Here is an 18,911-nt window from a genome sequence, read left to right on the forward strand (position 1 = left end):
AGTCAGCTCTATCCCAAGACTTACTTGTTAGTTGTTACTAGTCTTAAGCTATGCATGCCTTTCCGCATCACTTCTCCTAGGGTAATTTTAGGCCTACCCCTAGCTATTTTAGCACCTCTAATCTGAATCATATCACTTCTCCTTACTGAAGCTTTCAAGGCCTGTGTTGTACATGTTTGTGCCACCTCAAACAACATTCTCTCAACTTATCATGTATTGGAGCTACTCCAAGATTTAATTTTTTCATTTCTTATTCTATCTTTTCTGGTTTTACTACTCATCCATCTCAACATCTTCATTTCAGCTACACTAAGTTCGTTTATATGTTGTTTCTTTATTGTCTAGCAATCAAATCTTTACATCATTGTTGGTCATATAATTGTCCTATAAAATTTTCTTTTGAATTTTAAATAAATACATCGATCACACAACACTCCGGACACAACTCTCCACTCCATCCACCCTTCTCTAATTCTTTGTGCAATAACATTCTTCATTTCTTTTTTATTTATGATTAAACTTAGGTACCAACAATTATCACTTTGCAGTATCTCCCCATCAATTTTCACTAACTCACTTTCAGTCCTATTGTTACTAAAGTTATTCACCATATACATTGCTTTTGTTCTACTTATTTTAAAATCTTTTGATTCCAAGGTGGATCTCCATAACTCCAACTTGACATTTATCCTTGCTTTTGATTCATCCATCAAGACTATATCATCAGCAAAAAACATACACTAAGGGACCTAATCTTGAATGACTCGAGTCAGCTCATATATGATTAGCACAAACATATACAGGCTCAAAGCTAATCCTTGATGTAGTTCAATTGTTATTGGGAATTCACTACTTTACCCTCCCACAGTTCTTACACTAGTCACTACAACATTATACATATCTTTAATTACGTCCACATATTAACTCGAAACATTTTCTTCTCAAATAACTACCAAATTAACACTCTAGGAACTCTATCATTAGCATTTTTTTCAAGTCAATTTTTTTTTTTTAATAATACAAGATATTGAGAAAAATAACATGTGGAACAATTACCTCTTATAAGGATTAAAATACTTGTTAAGTCTAAATAAAAGGTTGCTATCCAAAATGACTAATTAAAAAAGTAAATGTGACTGTTTGAACTAGATTGAGACATAGTTGTCAAGGCGACCCAAGGTGGTGGAGGGGTGCCTAAGCACTTAGGTGACAAGGCGCCCGCCTCGGCATTGACTAGGCAACCAAGGCGCCCAAGTGTTATTTTTTATTTCCCTCTTTCATAAAATTATTTAGTAAGCTACAAAATATATCTTATATCATCAAAAATCAACATTAAGCCACATCAAGTCATAAAAAAATCAATAGAACTGGAAGACAGAACTGAAGAAGCAAGTTATGGTTTGAGAAGTAATAATTAAAAAGGTTATTGATAGTATCATTTGGGAAGAAGCGTCCAGGCGAATAAAAGGGCCTGTGACTCAAAATACTCAAGTCATAAAGGGTAAGATTCCAAATTAATGTCTAGGAGAGGATATTCCAAGCTGACAAATAAAGGCAGGATGAAGATGGATCAAAGATTTTTGGTCAGCACTGGCTGATGGACCAGTACTCAAGTTCAACAATGGCCAAATGTCAGGTCAGAGTTAGAAGAGCCAAATGCCAGGTCAGAGTTAGAAGAAAAGCAGCTCAACCATGATCCTCAATGGGGAAACAGTCTGATCGATGATTGGATGAAAGTCAGCTATAATTAATAAATGTAGCAGACCATTGATAGGATCTACCAGGATGAAAATTCCAAACCATCAAAAAAATAATGCAAGATTGATGGGTGGAGTATCTATAAGTATTATCATTCATTCAATACATAAAGCTACTGTCAAAATCCAAGGACCAAGACTCAACCAGATAGCTAAAACCTGATAGCTAGCTATTGCTTTTGATCTTGTACATTACCATGGGTTGAAAAAAGAGATTTTGGTACAATGTCAAGGGTTAGTAGGATGTTAAGGGAAGAAGACCAACAAGAGAAAGCAGGAATTTTGGCCTTCCAGAAAGAAAAATAACCTAAATGGCAGGAAAGGGTAACCAAAACTGCTTAGACACAGGTGGAGCTGGGGGGTTAGGGGGCCATGGCCCCTCAAGTTTAGAGGTTCCAAGGAGATAGTAGTGAGAGGGTAGAGCACCTCTTTAAGGAAAAAAATGAGTATGCCACCACCCTTCCACATTTCAAAACTTCGGTATTACTATAATAATTGGACTGTGAGGTGGGCCCTCATTTAAAACAAACTATATTTTTATCCTACTAGATTCTAAAAGTTAGATTTTAGATTTAGGAGGTAAGAAGAGAGAAGGACGAAGTTGGAGGAGGAAGAAGATAGCAAGAGAAGAGAGAGAAGAGAGAAGAGAATATTTGGGTTGTAATCGATTGTGTTGGAGAGGCTTCTCCATACACCTATATTAATTCAATCATAACAAATAGGAAATTACATCCACCTCCCTAGGGAGATACAAGGGAAATAAAGAAGAAAAACATAATTACTTAATAAGGCAACTAGTAATGGGACTAGTTCCTAAACTACCCCTATTACATGACTTTTAACACTCCCCCTCAAGCTGGAGAATATATATCATGCATTCCCAACTTGCTTAGGAAAGAACTAAACTGAGGAGAGCCAAGAGCCTTGGTGAAGATATCTGCCAACTGATCACCAGTCTTCACAAAAGGAGTACAAATACAGCCAGAGTCTATCTTCTCCTTGATGAAATGTCTATCAAGCTCAATGTGCTTAGTCCGGTCATGTTGAACAGGGTTGTGAGCAATACTGATGGCAGCCTTGTTGTCACAGTACAGTCTCATGGGTCCTTCAGTGTCGAATCCCAGTTCCTGAACAAGTCTTTTTAGCCAGATGAGCTCACACACTCCATGTACCATAGCTCTAAATTCTGCTTCGGCACTAGATCTAGCCACAATATGCTGTTTCTTACTCCTCCAAGTGACTAAGTTACCTCCTACAAAGGTACAATAGCCGGAGGTAGATCTCCTCTCTGTAATGGAACCAGCCCAATCGGCATCTGTGAAACCTTCCACTCTTAAGTGGCTGTGCCTTGCATACAACAGTCCTTTCCTTGGAGAGGACTTCAAATACCTTAGAATGCGATACACAGCATCCAAATGGCCACTCTTGGGAGCATGCATGAATTGGCTGACAACTCCCACTGTATAAGAGATATCTGACCGAGTCATAGAGAGATAGATAAGCTTCCCCACTACCCTTTGATACTTCCCCGCATCAACAAGAGAAGGACCACAGTCCTCTCCTAGTTTGTGATTCTGCTCAATAGGAGAGTTTGCTGGTTTGCAGCCTAACATCCCTGTCTCTGTCAACAAGTCAAGGATATACCTCCTCTGACATATGTTGATTCCTTTCTTGGTCCTTGATACTTCTATTCCTAAGAAGTACTTCAAGGGACCCAGATCTTTGATCTCAAATTGTTGTGCCAAGTAGCTCTGCAATTTACCTATCTCAGCTGTATCATCTCCTATGACCACGATATCGTCAACATAGACAATGAGAGCTGTGATAGTACCATTACTCCGCTTGGTAAAGAGAGTGTAATCAGCTTGGCTCTGGGAATATCCATTCTTCAGAATAGCCTGTTGAAAGCGCTCAAACCATGCCTTTGGTGACTGTTTAAGACCATATAGAGCCTTCTTAAGGAGGCACACTTTCCCTTCAGCTGAAAGCATCTTGAAGCTTGGAGGAGTTTGCATGTACACTTCCTCTTCCAAATCACCATGACGGAAGGCATTCTTCACATCCAACTGATATAAAGGCCAATCTTTATTGGCAGCCAAAGATAAAAGAACTTTTATTGAGTTATGCTTGGCCACAGGGGCAAATGCCTCCTGGTAGTCAATTCCATAGACTTGACTATACCCCTTGGCCACCAACCTTGCTTTGTATCTCTCAATACTGCCATCAGATTTGTACTTGATTGTGTAGACCCATCTACATCCAACTGGGACACGTCCCTTGGGAAGGTCTACAAGTTGCCAAGTACCATTCTTCTCAAGTGCCATCATCTCCTCAGACATGGCTTGTCTCCACTTTGGGTCAGACATAGCATCAATGACATTCTTAGAATGGAAACAGTAGAGAGAACAGTAATAAAGGCAAGGCCTGTAGGAGAAATTGCATCATAGGAAACAAACTGGGATATAGGATTAGTACAAGTTCTTTTCCCTTTCCTAATAGCAATAGGAAGGTCCAAATCAAATGGAGGAGAAGAAATGTCACCTGATTGAGAAGAATGAATCTCAGGATGTGGATCTGGATCTGAAGAGGATTCTTTTTTTTTTTGGATGAATAAAAATTTAATTACGAAGAAAAAGGGAGGAGGAATATACAAGCCCGAGGGCCAACAAAACCGAAGCTAGCCAGAGACTAGGTAGGGCTCAAAAAGGTGGAGGGGAGGCCCCAGGAGACAACAATAAGCCTGTTCCTTGGGGTATCCCTAACACTACTCGGGGGAAGGGAGTTAGCTTTAGATGAAACATCAAAGAAGATGGCCTTCCAAATCTTGTTGAAAGAGCAGGAGTTGGACGTCCTACTCTTGGTAGGTCTTCTTTCTTGTATTATGCAAGCCTTCACCTTTTTTGTATGTAATGTGGTAATCCTTCTCCTTACCAGAACCACTTTCAACAACCAAATCTGTATTCCCCCCTGGTGCTTGGTCATCAACCTCAACCACATCTACAGTCCTGTGTTTCCCAATATCAAGCATAAAAGGAGATGTAGGTAGAGGAGAAAGAAAGAAATCATCAGTAGCCTGTTCACTCCCACAATTCTCCCCCTGAAGAGGATGCTGAGAAGAGACAAAGAAAGGGACTGACTCAAGAAAGGTAACATCTTTGGAAATGATACATCAGGGGGAAGAAGGATGATAACACTTGTACCCCTTGGTAGTAGAAGAGTACCCAAGGAAGAGATACTTGTTAGAAGTCATGTAATAGGGGTAGTTTGGGAACAAGTCCCATTACTAGTTGCCTTATTATGTAATTATGTTTTTCTTCTTTATTTCCCTTGTACCTCCCTAGGGAGGTGGATGTAATTTCCTATTTGTTATGAATGAATTAATATAGGTGTATGGAGAAGCCTCTCCAACACAATCGATTACAACCCAAATATTCTCTTCTCTCTTCTCTCTCTTCTCTTGCTATCTTCTTCCTCCTCCAACTTCTTCCTTCTCTCTTCTTACCTCCTAAACCTAAAATCTAACTTGGTATCAGAGCAAGCTCAAGGTTTGAGAGTCGTGTTCAGTCCCTGTTTTCATTCTTTCTCTTCTCTTTAAAATCCTTTGTGTCTAAGGATTCCAAAGAGGAGATTCCTGTGTACCGCTTTGCTTAAAGAGTATGGAATAGGCTCATTCTAGCCTCTTTTGATGATCGAAGAATATACCTGAGCTGTTTTGAAGCTCTCTTGAAGGTTTAGATCTCACACACGCTTTGCTACAAGTTCCGCCAGGTTCAGGTTCGAGGTTGCAGTGCTGCTATTCTCGGATTGCTTTTGTGTCTTGGTCATGCTCATTTGCATCGTCCTAGGACACTTATGAGGATGGCTATGATCTTCCTTCTGATTGAAGAAGCCATATGAGCAGATTTGCTTCTTGTGTGGGATCCTCAGTTTCGCCGAGTAAACCCGAAAGTGTTTACCCTTTTTTCTTGCTTTGAGCCACAGTTTGATGCTCTCTTGGTTGAGGGATGTGTATGCACAGCCTTTGTGAGGCCTTTCCTCTTGTTTGGAGTTGATACTACTCCTTGCAAGCTTTGTGGTACAGTATTATAAGGGACTGCTTGCTGGACTGATGTTGGAATGCACTAGAAGTGTTTGATTTAAGTCCTCTTAGAGATTTCTTGCTAGGACTGCTTCGGCGATGTGCTATCCTAAGTCGCTTATTAGACTTTTGCTTATTTGGGTTGAGTGTGTACTCCCACTTGTCTTTGGTGTTCTTGTTTATTGTCAAATCCCTTCCATCATGGCCGCTTGGATGCATCGTGCTCTTATCGCTGATTCACACCCCCTACTATTGTCCCTCGGTTGGCTTATGAGAGTATTCACCAAAGATTTCTTTTGTGAAGCTTGATGGTACTAATTACCTAGATTGGTCACATTCTGTGAGACTTTCTCTTAGGAGTAAGGGAAAACTTGGATATATCACAGGTGCTATCAAGGCTCCCACAGCTGGTTCACCTACTTTTGATAAATGGGAGACTGAAAATTCTACAGTTATGACATGGTTGATCTACTCCATGAAGCCCGAGATTGGGAGAAGGTTTATAAGGAAGGAAACAGCCAAAGCTATTTGGGATAGTGTCTCTGTGGCCTTTGACAAAGTAGGTGACACTGTCAAGGTCTATCAGCTCCATCAAAAAATTCACTCATTGAAACAAGGTGACAGCACTATTTCTGAGTACTACAGTGCGTTCCTTAATCTTGTGGAGGAGTATGATCACTACAGGGACCTTCATTTGACCAACCCAAAGGATGAAGCAAAAGTGTATCTGACTCTTGAAAAGGAGCATGTCTTCTCTTTACTTGGTGGTCTGAACCCTGACTATGAGCCAGTTAGACTCCAGCTATTAGGCCGGTCTCCCCTTCCTTCTCTTAGTGAAGTCTGTAGTTACTTACAAAGTGAAGAGACCAGGTGGCTTACTATGGCACCACCACCAGCATCATCTGAGAGGTTAGCCCTCAATTCTAGTTCTGTTCGAGACACCCGTGGAGGTGGTAGAGGCCCAGGGCAGCAGGGCCTAACCGTGAGGAAGCCAGTACTGTGGAGACAGTTGGTGCCAGTGGAGTTGGGCAAGACAGATTTAAATGTGATCATTGTGGATGCACTGGACACACCAAGGATAGGTGTTGGTCTCTCCATGGTCATCCTCCTGGTATGTGTGGTCGTGGTGGCCATAGAGGGGGAGCTCGAGCTCATTCCACGGCAGCGACTGATGCTGATGCCCCACAGGATGACTCCACCTTCATGGATGCAGTGGTTCACGGGGTTGGGTCACGATTGAGCACATCTTCTACATCTAGTATGGTTGGATCCTCATCATCCTCGGCTTGCGAGTCTCCACCTCGCCTTCTCGCGCCTGATCTTGGGTCATTGACTCGGGTGCCACGGACGCACATGACCGGGTACGTCTCATTATTATGATTCCTATACCATTTGCTCTGGTAAGGACAAGGTTAGGGTAGCTGATGGCTCTCTTTCCTCCATATCTGATAAGGGTAATATCCCTGTGACATCATCTATTTCCCTCTCTTCTGTTCTTCATGTCCCTAACCTTACACTGAATCTTTTTTCTGTGAGTCATCTGACTAACTCTCTCAACTGTTGTGTCACATTTTTTCCTTCTCACTGTCTTTTTCAGGATTTGGTGACGAAGAGGATTATTGGTAGTGGACGTGAGGAGCAAGGCCTCTACTTTTTTGATCAATTTTTGTCCACAGCTCATTCCTATGTGTGTGGACGTAATGATAGTAGTTCTATGGATTCTGTTATGTTATGGCATCATCGTCTTGGCCATCCATCTTTTGTTGTAATGAGGAAACAATTGCCTCACTTATTTTCTTCTATTGCCTCTTCTCATGTTTTTCAATGTGAACCATGTATGTTTGCCAAACATTGTTGGTCTTCATATCCTTATCATGGTAATAGAACTGTTGCTCCTTTTCATATTGTGCATACTGATGTTTGGGGTCCTTCCCCTACTACTTTATTTGGCTTTCGTTACTTTGTGTCATTTGTTGATGATTTTTCCGTGCCACATGGACTGTACTTTTGAAGCATAAGAGTGATGTTTGTGATGCCTTTCAGAATTTTTACCAAATGATCCTTAACTCAATTTGAGACCCACATCAAAATTGTGCAATCTGATAAAGGGGGAGAGTACATGTTTGGTGGCCTTCAAACCTTCTTTACTACTCATGGCATTATCCATCAGCTAGCGTGTGTTGACACGTCCCAACAAAATGGGGTTGCTGAGAGAAAAAATCGCCATCTACTGGAGGTCACCCGTAGTCTATTGTTTGGCATGCATGTCCCCAAGACCTTCTGGTCCACAACTCTTCTCACTGCCTCCTTTCTCATCAATCGTATGCCTACTAAGCTTCTTAATTTCAAATCTCCCTTGGACATCTTATCTCCCAAGGCCTCTGCTTTTTCTCTTCCTCCTAGAGTCTTTGGCTGTGTTTGTTATGTGCATGTTAACAAATCTGCCCGCACTAAACTACCCCTATTACATGACTTCTAACAGTAAAGTGGGCCCTTTCAAAAATGTTTAAAAACCTTTTGGTCGTCCTCAAAAGCTAATATGTGTAGTGATATAGGGTTTGACTTCTTTAGTTGAGCACCTACAAAGGAATATCTAATTTTCAATTAACTTATTTCAAAAGAGAGGAATATTTAAGTGGAAGCCCTTGCATGCTTTTATTTACCTGTGGATGCTTAGTTGGAGCTAGTAGTTGCAGGTTCGAGTCGGGGAAAGCAGTGGCGGGAGCCTCGTGCACTGGGTACACCCTTTTTAATTTTTAGTTGGAGCTCATAATTTGTGGGCAGTTTGTGCAAATCAACCTCCATGTGCTAAGTTTCAACCCATAAGTTCTAAGCATATGGCACAATCCATGTGTCAATTTTTGACAAGATTTGGATGATGACTAATATACAACGGGAAAGGTTCAATACATGGTGGGCCACATGATTGAATTTGGCTTCAAATTTGCTAGATGGCCAATTGGCAAGGTCTCCAATATATCTAATTGCCAAATTTAATGTCAGCCCTTTGTACACAATTTAAAGGGTGCTCCATCTTTCCAATGGTCAGATTGGTTGCATCAGTCTTCCACATGGGAAAAGTATAAATTTATAAATCCTGAGTAAAAATAACAGTAAATATCAGTCCCAATTCAAATATTGACCAGATTTTAACAAAGTCTTAAATCAATTGACACTCATCTACTGAACTTGGCCACATAAAATTCCTGGCTGCACCCCTGCTTAGACATCTGGAATGAGTAACAAAGGACATAGGTCATGTGACAGTGGTTAAGGAAGACAGATGGCAGAAGCTGGGAGAAACACATTAGTAGCACAGAGTGACAAGTGGCAATACCTGCTTATGTTTGTGTATCTGTAGAGCAGATCTGAAGCTGTGAGCTAGAAAGAAAAAACGAAATGAAAGTAAAGAATGACCTGGAAAAGAGACCAGATTCGAAAGTAAATAGAACCAGAATTTGGAAGAACACAGAAAAGAAAAATTCGCCAAGAGAAAAGTAACAATTGTTAGAAGGGAAGAGAGACTGATTGGGGAGAGAGAGGGCAAACCCAGGAATCATATCCTGGGAGGGTGGAGTTTAATAGTAGATTGTCAATTGATCTGAGCTCGGTTTTATTCCAGTTTATATTTGATTTAGGTTGTTATTTATTATCATCTTAGGCTGGATTTTGCAATGTATCACCTACCTATGTGGAGGGCTGGCATGGCCAATTTTGCCATTTCAATTTTGGTATACTACCCCTTGGATTATCTATTTACCAAACTTCTTGGCCCAACTTGACCAAACGGTTGTTGCCATCTGGTGGATTTTCTTCCATTATGTATTCAGCTATCCAATGAAGCGATTGGTGATGTGGTCATTTCGAATAAATAGGGGGAACTGTGGATAGGACATTTAGCACAATTCAAAGCCGAACTCAACCATATGGACCATCATGTATTGAACCTTTTCCCTTATGATATCAGTTCCCCAAATCTTGTCTACAATTGATATGTTTTCTGGTTAGAAATTAGCACATAACTACATGAGACTGATGCAGACAACAAGTGCCTACAAGATTTTGAGTGACAACTAAGCTACTCCGTGGCAAAAGTATCCAAGGGCATCCACCTAATATATTCCCCTCTATATGAGCACATGGAGAAATTGAATCCTATAATAATATAGAATATATCAGCTAGGGCTACCAAATAGTTTCTCCCCTCCCCCCTAAACATAATGAGAGGCTACTATCAAATTCACAATCTACATTTAACAATTTTTTTTAATAATGTGCCCAATCCTACTATCCACATTTCAAAATGTTAGGGTGGACATACCTGATTTTTTCATCAAGAAGGGGGGCTAGCTCATGTCCCACTAAATCCACAAGGACCCCACCCCCTAGAAACACCCCACAGAGAGAATGAGAGAAAGTGGAGTAAGGACTTTAACCTTAACTCATATCATTATCTCCATCACATAGATTGTCAAAAGGATGACTTTTCATGTCTTTATGCTCCCTTCTTGTAAGTTTTTCATCACCTCAATAAAATTTATCGTGTAGCCTATCATAAACAACAACAACTGAGCCTTATCCCAACAAAATGGGGTCGGCTACATGGATCCTTGCAAAGACACCAAAAAGTAAAACAGGAAGAGCACAACAACATCAACAACAACTCAGCAATAACCCACCAAAACGGGGACAGCTACATGGATCCCAATTCTTCCAATCAGCTCTATTGGATGTCATACTTGAAACAAGGCCTAAACTAAGCATGTCTATCCTCACAACTTCTCCAATGGTTAGGTCTGCCCCTAGCTCTCTAAGATCCGTCAATCTGAATCTAATCACTCCTCCTTACTGGTGCATGGAGTATCATACATGTTACTATATATGCATGCTTAGATTAGCATACAATGTTAGTGTAGTCTACCATGTACCATTTGCTTTTATATTACAACATGATAGCATATACATTACATAGTTAGTGTAGATAGCTTCACAAGTTTTATCCGCTTTCCAACTTAGCCTATCATAAAAATATAACAAAAGACGGGGAAAAAAAAACCAATTTCACATTCACGTTTTGTTTATGTTTCCATACAGATTTTTTTAACCTGTTGCAGAAAAGGTCAGTTCATTATCACAAATAAAAGATTACATAAAATGCCTCGTGATTTTATCATAATATGAGAACATCCATTAGTTATTTTCTTCCAGATTTATGTTTTCAAGTATCCTTGAAATGCAACCCATGTCAAACATGGCCCATCAACTGCAGCCAAGGTTTGCAGTGACTACTTTGCTGAAGAATAGGAGATTCCAGTCTTCTTACAGGTTGAAATGTCACAATATCAATAAAAGGAACTCATCCACTAACTCAAGTTGAAGTGCATAAACAAGACAAAGGTATGACGATGAAATTTGTCACCTTACTTTTGACAGGTCCCCCTCAAGATCGGTACAAAGAACTGGAACAACATTCTGGAGCAGAAAGATGAAAAAAAACAAAGAATGTTGACACAGATTCAATTTTGAACCACTTGTGAAAGGTTGATATTGTTACCTGGTAAACAAATGAGAGTGCTATTATGGGAATACTTAGTGGAACAGCTTCAAAATTGGCTCGGAGAAGAGTGTTCCATTTCAAGTCTCCACTAGCAACTACCTAAAAATTTAGACTAAACCTCAGTGTACTGTCGTCACCCAAGGCTGCAGGAAGATTAGAAAGTAGTGATCTTGAAAATTAATGTAGTAAAGTAGATTTTATGATTGCTGTTCCCCATTATTCTATATCTAATCAGAATTACACAAACAGAAAAGAAAAAAAAAAAAATCATCCCAAGTTCATTGTTCTAAGCGCAGTAGAATTTACTGATACACCAGTGTTCATAGAAGTTATCAGATTTGCGGAAAATCAGAATTGTCCTACATAGAAAAACTCAAAATACATACACCAAGATTGACAAACAACACTGGGTCTATTGCAACATAAATAAATTGAACCATCTCAAACATAAAAATGTCCACATAAGTAGTAAATGTTAGGAATGTTATGGAAGCTTGCAATCTAGTACGTTCACCTAAGAAAAAGAAAACCAGAAACTTAAGGTGCTTTGATTAGTGAAAGAATTACCACAAGAGCTGTGAAAGAAATAATAATGCCAGATACTAGAATCCCATTAACAGCACCAATAAACCGCTGGCTGCAATAAAACAAAAGGTCCAAGTATATTTTCATCAGGGCCAGTTGAGAGAATTAACAGTAATGAATCCTGAATCTAAGTAGATTCTAATATCCACATTTTGAGCAAATCAATCATAGATTTAAGATATTGATTATATTCACTGGATAAGTGCTGATTCTAAAGATGGCTGCATTAGTTTCCTTAACAGAAAAGAATCAAGTTGTTCCATCGCCTTCATGAAGTTTCCTAGTGCTCAGAAGAAAGGACATAGAACTGACCTTCCGAAGTAGCATATACATCCCAAAATCAAAGAAAACAAGGTAGCACTTTCCCATCTGCAAGAAAAGCACCTGTTCATAAAAAAATTTATAAAATGCAAAAGTGCTTCTAGCATACTCGCTTTCATGCTAAATGATGTAACTAGATGGAGGAAAGAGAGGAGAAGGGCCAGCAACATTCCAGCCATTAAGCCTCCATCAAGCCAACCAAGCCATTCAGTGTCGAGCCAGCCCTTTGGGTGGGGTTTAGTCCAGTCATGGGCCTAATTCCAGCCCAAGTAGGAGTCCACATTGAAGCTGGTCTCCCTTGATCCATAGTATAGTTCATAAAATGGACCTTTTCAAAGGGAATATAGTTCATATGATGGAGACATGGGAAATTCTTTAGAATATTTAGAGAAGATGTTACAACCAGCTAAAGGGGCATAAATCTAGATAATAATAAAAAAAAGGCGTACAGGGTGCACGAGGCTCCCGCCACTGCGGGGTCTGGGGAGGGTCATAATGTATGCAGCCTTACCCTTGCATTCGCAAAGGGTATAAAATCTAGATAATGACTGATAAAATTCTGCAATATATATATATTGCTCCAACATATTAGAGATGAACGAACTCTTTCATCTGCAACACTTTTAACATTACAATGAAAAACTGTAGTCCTGGTATTCATAAAATAGTTGTAAAACAAAAGGACGGAGTCATAGTTCATACAAAGGAATGCTGAGGAAATTTGTCAAAATATCTGAAGATCGAGCCACATAAGCAACAAGGAGCGCATAGTGTATGAAAATATATGACCAGCTGCAACCAAAAAAAAATATGAAAAAGGACTTTCACACTAAAAGACAAATGTTTCTGCAAAAGCATGTGATGAGATAAAAGAGAACAAAGAAATCAATACTAAATTTAAATCCAGGAGCTATCTGACTCTATATAAGATAATTCATAAATTGGTAAGAGGAACCTTTTGCTTGGAGAATCATATAACCATTTATGAACATACATTAATATAAATATGAGAACTAAAACTCAATGTAGTTGTTAAGATATACAGTACAGTATACTATTGCAGGAGCATATTGATAATTACAGTTAAAGTCAGGCCTTATGTGTAATTAGTCAGGGGTTTAGTTGTAATAACAAATTTTTCATATCTTATAAATACATGGCTGAGAGGACGAGGAGGGTAATTGTGAACCCTATCAATCTGTTTTCTTCTCCTTCCTTCTTTCTTATCTCTCTTGTGGATCCTCTTCTCTTGGATCTGTTCACTGTTTCCTGTTGAATATTGTCTCTGATTTAGTAACATGGTATCAGAGAAATATTGATCAGTAATCCTCCTCCATTCTCTATTTTTTTCTCATTTAAAATTCATAATAAAAGAAGTATTCTGGATCGATTTCTCTACTGAAGATTCGTATAAAGAAATCAGTTGTGTATAGTGCAGGAATGGTCATTGCTGCTACTGTTGTTGTTCCCGTGTGCTGAAGACTCCCTTGTTATTCATACAATCAAGAACAAGGATCAATGGCTGGTTTTAGATCTGGGATCAACGTGCTGTTCTTTCCCTGGTGTTATCTCAGTTATTCCTTCCTGTGATATAGCAGAATTCTGTTTGTGATCTGAACTCTGAAGTTAGTATATGTGAAAGCGAGTCTTAACTAGTACTTCATGTGCTATAGCAGAATTCTGCAGAACTCTGTTTCGTGGCCTGAAGCTGATATGTGACTGGGGATCTGCCTATCTGGTAGATCCAGTTTTTCAATTTAATGATGCTGTTTTGGGATTTAGTGTTGGAGTGTGTGCCAGCATGGATCTGTGTGGCCTGCAGCAAATAATATAGTCTTATCTACAAACGGAGATTCTGAGGCTGCAGATGATTCAGTGATTGTTCAGATCACAGCCATTTAACTGCAAGGTGTTTCTTATTATATCCTAGGATCTCAAGCTGTGATGGTGCATGTCAATGCAAAAGGAAAATTAAATCTTCAAAATGATCCTCCAACCCAAGATTCCAAGGAGCATGAAGAATGGATTAGACTTTAGAGAGAGAATGACACTACTTTAGTATAGCTACGTAATAGTATGGAACCTTCGATTGCAGCTAATGTTATGTTCCATACTATTGCTGAAGGTGTATCACAGAAAATTTGTCTCAAGATTAGAATATTTTTCATGTCTATGATCTATATGAGAAGATTTTCAATTTTAAGCAAGGAAACAAGTAAGTGAATGGTCACTACAGTACTCTTAAAGGAATGTGAGAGGAACTCAATGTGTATCAGTAATCAGCCTTTAACTACTGATTGGGAACAATTGAAATGGCAACGTGCAGAGTTCCAAGTAGCGAAGTTCTTGTCTGGTCATACTTCTAAGATCCAACCTATTAGGAGTCAAATCCATGATGAGGAGAGTATTACAAACATGAATGAAGCCTTCTTTGTGTTCAATTATTTCTCCCTCCTCCAATACAACTGAATCACCTCTCTTTTCCAACAGAAATTTTTGCCTGAATCATTAATAGTGGAGGTCATGGCAGAGGTGCTGTTTTTCCTCATAGAGGTCGTGGTTCAAGAGAACATGGCAAAGGTGGCGGTGGTCATGGTCATGGTGGACAGCAGCAGAATAATATTCTACGCAATCATTGTTGTTAAGGCGTTGCCTAGGCATCCAGGCTCTTTCTTGGGTCCAAGGCATAACACGCTTTGTTGACAGTTCACGAGTTTAAGTTGATTTATGTTAATTGCTTTGTTTTTTAATGCATATGATTATAATATCCTATGCTTTGCTTATCATTTGTTGGTTTTCTCATATTAGGCCATTACTAGCATAATTATATCATATTGCATTGAAATGGCTTCTATGTTGCATATAAACATAATTATATAAAATTATCATTGAAATATAACATATAGTCATTGATCCACACCTAGGGCACCTAGGTGGGCGTTTTGTCGCCTAAGCCCCCCTCCAACTATGACGCCAATGTTTTTATTAGGACAGAGATTATCCCACAATGGGCAGATGCTATGACAAATATGGGAAACCACAGTGGGCCAAAAAAATTTACTATAGAAACCAATTCAGGAGTCTTTTCTTCCAGTCAAACCAATCTGGCCTCTTCACCTGAACCAAGTGTATCCATATTGATGTCAGGTGACGATTGTCACAGTCTTCTAAGAAGGGTGCACCCAAGGCCTAAAATATCGATATCGGTCAGTGTATCGAGAGGGTGATTTTAAGACTCTTGGAGACATTTCGAAGAGACACAAGATAAGCTAAAGACACACATGGAAACGCTTAAGAAACACATGGATATGCTTAAGATAGATGCAAAACACTATTTTGAAACATACAACAACAACAACTCAGCCTTATGGCCCTTATCCCAACTAAATGGGGTCGGCTAACTATTTTGAAACATAGAACACCATAAACAAAGCAGTAATCATCTCTGACCATAGGATGTTAGATGGTCCAACCAAATATCCGCCATGTGGCAGATCAGTTAGGGCCCATATTTTGTGTATAAGTATGCCCCATGATACCCTGATTACCTATCAATTTTAAACTCAATAAGAGTTGGCCATGTGACTAAATAGAAGATTCATTATATTTTGAAAAACAGATGGATGGTTAAAACACAAGGGAATGATGCAATACATGGATGGTAAATGATTGAGTTATGCTAGGAAAATTGACATGTATTCAATCTAGACCTTGCACTTCTTATTCAATGGTTGGATTTACCAAATCATCCACCATGTGGCAATGAACCAAATACAATGAGCCAATTTTTGGATTAAAATATAACTATTAGCAATAATTATTTAGGAATTAGGACCAAACATAATTGTACAATTTAAAATATATCTATTCTCATAAGTTCCACAACCAATGCTATGGAACCTGAATACATATAACATTTGCAACCGTTCTAGGCTACACTAGGTCGAGCATTATATTATATCATCAGAAGAGGGCAGGAGATCTTCAACATTCCCAACGCCTTATTTATATCTGAATCTACAGGCTTTTATACAATTTGGTGCTAGAAACGATGAAAATAAATGGAACATACATGAAGACTCCTAAGTATCACTACATCATATTTGAGATTTGTGAGGCTTTTGTTAATTTTTGAAGAAAGAGGAAAATTCAAGGAAAACCAGTTTTGCATTCATCATTTAATGCTTAAATATCTGAACAGCTTTACTTCTAGGATGTGCCTACAGAGTCTCCATGCTATAACGTTCTTAAATATGTCACCTTGTAGCTAGGAATGGCAATATATTGGATTTGGTTTTAAACTTTGCCAATACAAAACCTCACTGCCGTATATCAGTCAAACCTGATGTTCCCTTACCAATTTTAAAAGAAAACCAGGGAACGACCCTATGATATAGGTGGGTCGGGGTGGCTGCCGGTGGTTCAAATACCAAACCTGATTGGAACACAATAAGTCATATTAAACCCAAAACATTAGTAGGAGATCTGAGTTTAACCTACCCTGTTGTCATCCTTGTTTGTAGGATATAGCACATCTAACATGAACATTAAGTTAAGTAAAAAGGTCAAGGGGGAAGTTAATGAAAACATTGACTACAACTTAGAAATAATTTTTGCACAAGAGAATGTTGATGCATACTTTTTTTTTAAATTGATGATAAGATTTATTGCAAAAAATATGTAAATCAATCACCATTGGACAGAATCATAGAAATCCTAAAGTTTAGCAATATAAATAAACCAACCATGCAATCTGAACTCCAACTTTGCCAAGAGTCCTCATGGCCATTGACACCTGAAATTACCCACAAGGACATCAGTTAAAGCTGTATCAGCTAATAGATACTAAAATTGCCAGTATTATGACTTTTGCCATCCAAAAATTTTTCATGCATCATAACTGTAAGTCTGTAACAATGATTTAAGCATCAACCTTGGAAGAAATAGCAGGATAGAACTATAAAGCATATAATAATTGCCACATATAAAACTAACCATCATAAACAAAGGAATTGATTCAGGTATTAGTCATCCCAAGCACCTTTAACTTTACTCATTCACCTTTTATTTTATTTTCATGATGAAGTGAGTCATAAGTAATGAAGAAGCAACTTCTAATGAGGCTGAAATCCATACTGCTGGAACTAACCACAACTTAAAAAAAAATTTAAAAGGAGAAGAATATATACAAGCAAAGCAGCTAAACCAAAATATCAACAAAAACAAGCAGACCCCAAAGCAACTGCTAAGAAATTTCAAGCAACTCTTATAAAACCTACAGCCAACAGAAAACTCTAAGAAACTGACGAAAACACATGCATCAAAAGATTAGAACTAGTGGGGAGCTTTCTTATATCGACTCCATCTAGAAATTGAATAGATTATTAGGTATTTCAGACAATCCATGCAGCAGTCAGAGATCATCTTCTAGATTCATTGAGAAGAATTCAGTAATATGTAGAAGGATCCATTTGGCATCCATATTTCCAATGGAACTGAAGCCAAGTGTGCAGGTGGGACATTTCTTCTTCCCTTCATTCCACTTCCAGTTTAATGGTCTGCCCATATTCTCTAATTTTTCTTACCAAATTAAATGGACAGACACAATGATGTAGGACAGCCAAGGGATTTAGATTCCTAGGGCTGAACTTCAAGGGAAACTGGTGGGGAAAAAGTTAGAACTGAACAGCGGTTTACAAAAACAGAAGAAAGGGAAAGAACAAGAATCTCTATGGGGCTGTAAACAGTAACATTGAAAAAGGTCCCAATTTTTCGGTTTCAACCAGGGTCACTGAAATACATCGCCGAAATCTGCAAGGTCAACTTGAAATGGCCATGCCGGTGGCCAAATGATGGGAGTTTGCCCTGAAACTTCTTGTAGTGTCTATTTAAGCATGTTCACGTGTTTGAACTCCTATTGCGGGAAAAAAATATAAAACCAAAGTGGTAGTTTGGCTTTGGACCCTAGGTTGCTAGTGTACGTTGTAGCCTATTGCGCCCTTTCCCTTATATAACCTATTCTACACATAATCTAGTCCTATATCATAAAACATCAAAAAAAAAAAATAATTAAAATATGCAGTAGGAATGAAGAATGATAAAATTTGAAAGCAGTACACAATTTCCAACAAAATTCCAACCAAATCATTGTAAACCTGTCAAGTCGCTGGTGGTTACATTTCGACTAGGGTCAAAACCGAGATAACCCATCAAAATTCGATCTATAACTGTGACGAAGCATAAGACGAAGAAGAGAGAGAGAAAATCTGCTTATCTCAAAAAAACCAGAGGTTTTCCCATCGAACCATAGGATATGACACCCACTCCCTTCTCCGTGATTCCATAAAACCAATCCATTAATCCACCAAAACTATAAGGTTTGCATCCTTGATATAGACTCGTATGCAAGGGGGGAAAATTTTCCTAACTACTTTAGGAATTCAAACTTTGACTCCCTTATTTAAGGGAAAAAACTACCAAAAATAAAAACTCCTCGAAATTTTTTTTCAAACTACTTAAAACTCATCTAAAAATAGAAACTAGGCATTCTGAAAACATAGCAAGCTCCCTAAGACTCAGAAAAGTGAACTAATTCTTGCTCCCACCTAATACC

General features: G+C 38.8%; 1 protein-coding gene across 4 annotated transcripts in view; it reads right to left on the reverse strand.

The window, feature by feature from the left end:
* LOC122668927 (tyrosine-specific transport protein-like) overlaps positions 1-18,911 on the reverse strand; it is a 31,732-nt gene that overhangs the window by 5,582 nt on the left and 7,239 nt on the right. For 3 of the 4 annotated variants that reach the window (XM_043865511.1, XM_043865510.1, XM_043865513.1), the window contains 6 exons: positions 17,044-17,093; positions 13,001-13,090; positions 12,290-12,346; positions 11,960-12,029; positions 11,390-11,491; positions 11,255-11,307 (listed from right to left, as the gene is read on the reverse strand). In XM_043865511.1, coding sequence (XP_043721446.1) covers positions 11,255-11,307; positions 11,390-11,491; positions 11,960-12,029; positions 12,290-12,346; positions 13,001-13,090; positions 17,044-17,093 — 422 coding nt within the window. The remainder of the gene's footprint in view (positions 1-11,254; positions 11,308-11,389; positions 11,492-11,959; positions 12,030-12,289; positions 12,347-13,000; positions 13,091-17,043; positions 17,094-18,911) is intronic. The other variant, XM_043865512.1, reaches the window with a different exon arrangement.

This window comes from Telopea speciosissima, chromosome 7, assembly GCF_018873765.1.
Source record: "Telopea speciosissima isolate NSW1024214 ecotype Mountain lineage chromosome 7, Tspe_v1, whole genome shotgun sequence".
In the NCBI taxonomy this organism is placed as follows: domain Eukaryota; kingdom Viridiplantae; phylum Streptophyta; class Magnoliopsida; order Proteales; family Proteaceae; genus Telopea; species Telopea speciosissima.